The 3,846-nt window shown below is 48.8% G+C and overlaps 1 protein-coding gene across 6 annotated transcripts in view; it reads right to left on the bottom strand.

Moving 5' to 3' along the window:
- The window catches only part of LOC100748014 (ecdysone-induced protein 74EF), a 152,379-nt gene that overhangs the window by 25,467 nt on the left and 123,066 nt on the right, over positions 1-3,846 (bottom strand). For 4 of the 6 annotated variants that reach the window (XM_012387495.3, XM_012387496.2, XM_033321651.1 and 1 more), the window contains 2 exons: positions 2,095-2,262; positions 1,203-1,442 (listed from right to left, as the gene is read on the bottom strand). In XM_012387495.3, coding sequence (XP_012242918.1) covers positions 1,203-1,442; positions 2,095-2,262 — 408 coding nt within the window. The remainder of the gene's footprint in view (positions 1-1,202; positions 1,443-2,094; positions 2,263-3,846) is intronic. The other 2 variants (XM_024368708.1, XM_024368710.1) reach the window with 2 other exon arrangements.

The following is a 3,846-nucleotide window of genomic DNA, read 5'->3' as shown; positions in this document are numbered from 1 at the left end:
TCGTTCGAAACCGGCGCTTACGCTCGCAACGTGGGGCTTATAGGTCGTAGGAAGAACGATGACAGGCTAGAGCGCGGATTAGGTGTATTTATCGGGATTCGTAATGCGGTCGAATCGGCAACAGCCGCTCCGGTTGTTCGACCAAAGTGTTACGAGCTATTTTCACGGAACTGCCGGAAATATCAGCCGACGGTTTACATCGCAACACTTTGCATAAACGTGCACGTTCGTCCAACCAGTTCGTTTCCGTGTCTACGCTCGTGCGTTTCTATTGTTAACGTTGCACGTCGTACGCACCGTACCCGGAAAGCTACTCTCTTAATCGCCATACAGGAATTTGGGAATTTGAGCGACGAATTTCCATCTTTAAACGCGCACGAAGAACGCTCTTCCGTGTGTTTAAGGCGCTACGATTCGGTCGTTTCGTTCTTTGTAACGATTTTGAAAGCGACGTAGAATCGATTCGTTCGAATTATCGTTTCCTGCGGGTTCTTCTCGGTGAAATTATCTATCGAGCGTAATTACTTCAGAGGCCGAGACACTTTCTTTCCTTCTCCGTATTAATCGATACCCAGAGCGAGCCGAAATAAACCCGAGCCGCGTCGACGTTGCGTCACGACTATCGAATCTCTCTTTCTCTCTCTCTCTCCCTCGATATCGCCGCGAGATACTGAAATTACTGACTTATTGGTGGTCGGCTTCGATCGAATTCGCCAAGACATCGAGATCGTCTGGTACCGCTGTACCTGCAGCCCGTGGAAACGGGGTCGAGAAACGTCTTATACTTTGCCTTTTGTTTAACTTCCATTTACACACTTTCGCAAAAGAAAAAAAAAAAAGAATAGAGAAAAAAGAAACAACGAGAACGCAGAGCGTAGAATTTCCCTACCAAGGAGATTCATCGCAACTTACCAGCTTTTCCGAGTAAATCGTCGATCTCGAGCGAACGCGATATTTTCGCAGAAATTCGACCGAAATTAAAAATTTCAATTTCCCTGGAAACGTCGCAACCGCGATATTGGCCACGTTTGCAATTGCGAGATAGAGGGATTTTGTCAATACGACGTAGACAATTTCTACGTATTCTATCGTTTTCTTTGGGAAAGGCGAGATCGTGGACCACGGTGACGACGAAAACGGAAAGAATAACAAGAAGAAAGAAAAAAAAGAGAGAAACGCAGGAAAAAGATAAAGCAACTTACGTGTAGGTGGCTGACGATAATGCAAGTGTTGGAGACTCTGCGTTTGGTGGTGGTGGTGATGGTGGGGCGGTCCCATTGTCGGGCCCATCGTATGGTTCCCGTGTTGATGGTGAGGCGAACTCCCTCTGTGCGGATGGTACTGGGAGGGATGATGCTGATGAGGATGATAGGAGGGCGGCAGGAAGCCTGCCGTCGACGGATAAACGCCAGGACTGTGACAGGCTGACCTGCCGAGCGCTGCTGTCGGACATTCCACAGAGATTTCTAATAAGAAACTATATAGTCGTTTACGTTCGTACAATGACAAATATCTTACCGGGTTTTTCCCACTCAACAACCGCAAGTATCGCCTACATCGATCTATCGTTCTATTTGTTCGAACCTTTTTTAACACGTTCGCCGTCGATGCGATTTTCGTTGCTAGAATCGTTTCGTTCGCTAACTATTACAACGAGTACCGTACTTGCGACGTTTTATAGAATTCATTTTCCGTGAATTTCCCATAAATTCGTTGCACGCGATGCAGTATTATGCCAACAAACGGTTTGCGTACGATATTCGCTTCTACGTTTGATACAAAATTACTAGGAAACGTCGTTCCACGGTTTGATTTGTAATTCGCTAAACGTAGCAGCGACCGAAATTCGCGTAATTCTCTCAACTTTTATAGCAGTTGCACCGCGACGAATCACAGATTTTAACGGAGATAAATACGGTTTCGAAATACCATCGAATAAAATATCCATGGAATCGGGACGATCTATTATCGTCCTCTTGTTGTCTAGGTCGTTCGTCTAGACTAGACCGAGAGAAAAGATCGGTCGAACGAGATCGTTACACGACGAGACTCCGTAGTAGGATAATTGGACGTAGGATATACGTATGCGCTTACCTGACGACAAATGAGAATGATGGGACGCGAGACTTGGCTGAAGGGACGAGTTAGGGTTGAGCCTCGCTTTCAATAAAAGATTCGCGTCCTCGTTACCGCCCGAGGACGTGCTGGATTCGACGTCGCTGACTCCGCTGTCGGCGGGGCTCGCTGGCAGTGATCCGCTTCCTGTTTCCATGCGATGAAACAAAAATAAAACGATACAAACGTTTCGTTCGGTAGTCGCGTCCAGGTGACTGACCTCGAGGAAAAAAAGGGAGCCAAGCATAGATACTAAAACGCGCGCACAGCTGGCCTCGTTGATTTTGCAACGTTTTGCACGCTTCCACTCCAACGTACGTTTCCAGCGAATAATTACGCGATAACGCGAAACGAGCGCGGACGGTTTCATCCGCCGATCGAGTTCGCGAGTACCGCTGCATGCTGTTTCGCGGAAACACAGAGCTCGATGGTTGTGAAATTTTGCAAACAAAATTTCACATCGGCGAAATAAACGCGTACGACGGCCGTTAAATGGACCGGATTGAAATTCCGATGAATCGAAATTCCGATCACGAAACGGGGTCATAGTTTAAGGCAAGGTAAAACGGCTGTGTATCGAGAGTCGGGAACTCGAAGGCGCCATCTGGCCGAATTAGCCGCGGTCGCGGGTCTTTACGCTCGGTTACTCCGGTCTTTGTGTTTCGCGAACGAATTAAAGTCTCCGAGGTGGTCCAGAGCAGCGAACGATTCGGAGCATCGGTCGCTTTATCGAGCACCGTGCCAGACCGTCGAACGTGTTTTCGCGTGCGCCGTCAATTAAAGGCATCTTTATGCAACGGCCGAAGGTCATCCGGTCATTGGGTATGCATATCGCTCGTGCTTCCCACGGTCTCCTTCTCTCCCTCTCTCTGCTCTGCTCGCAGCCAGACAGCCAGAAACAGACAGAGAAAGCGAACGATCCGAAACCAGTCGTAAAAGGTCCTCTGTGTCGCGCGAGATGTTAGTCCGTCTGTATCTCCGTAGGTCTTTTTCCTTAGGTATCCTTTTTCACTGCTCGGCGCCGCCTCCGTCGTCGACGTCGTCGTTGTCGTCGCGTTACAGATGCAGATCGACTATGAGTCTATCTCAGGACTAGCAGCGATACTCGTCGATTTTTTCACCATCTTTTTCGATCGATTATTTTGGTAAATCGACCGGACCGAGCGAGGTATTCGTGAACCGGATCGCAGGGAACACGTCGCGAGTACTACACCCGTGTCTGGCTTACGCGACGAAACTTTGCAAAGCGTCGAATCACGTGCAGGCTTGATAATATAAATATCTTTTTCCTCTCTTTCGCCTTTCAACGCGTTTTTACACGCTCCATTTTATCCCCTTCTAATCTCTTTCTTCTTATCGTTTAGAAGATTGAAATTATTCGGTAGACTTCTGGGAAGCTTGCGTGCAAACAGGGTAAGAAGGTGGGGGATTTTCGGGTGGTCTCGTGTCGCACAGGTGAGCTCCGGTGGTGAAATCTTGGCTCATCGGCGGACGGGAAGTCGAGAAATCGATATTACCGGTCTGCGCGGCGGCTAAACAGGAATTTTCGCCTTTTTATTGCCAGCTCGTCGTCTCTAACGATTAACGTCAGCGGCGAGGGAATTGCACGCTGGTGGAGCGGACGAGCTAGCGGAGAAACGGCCAATGGGAGCGAGCGTAACGCTTTACTCGCGGCGACGTGCCCATGAAAAGCGTGGCGAGAGAGGAAAGTCAAACGTTTACCGGCTCGGC

Source organism: Bombus impatiens, unplaced genomic scaffold (assembly GCF_000188095.3).
Source record: "Bombus impatiens unplaced genomic scaffold, BIMP_2.2 scf_0478, whole genome shotgun sequence".
Taxonomy (NCBI): domain Eukaryota; kingdom Metazoa; phylum Arthropoda; class Insecta; order Hymenoptera; family Apidae; genus Bombus; species Bombus impatiens.
Note: the sequence above shows the minus strand (reverse complement) of the source record. Positions and strands in the feature narration are given on the sequence as shown.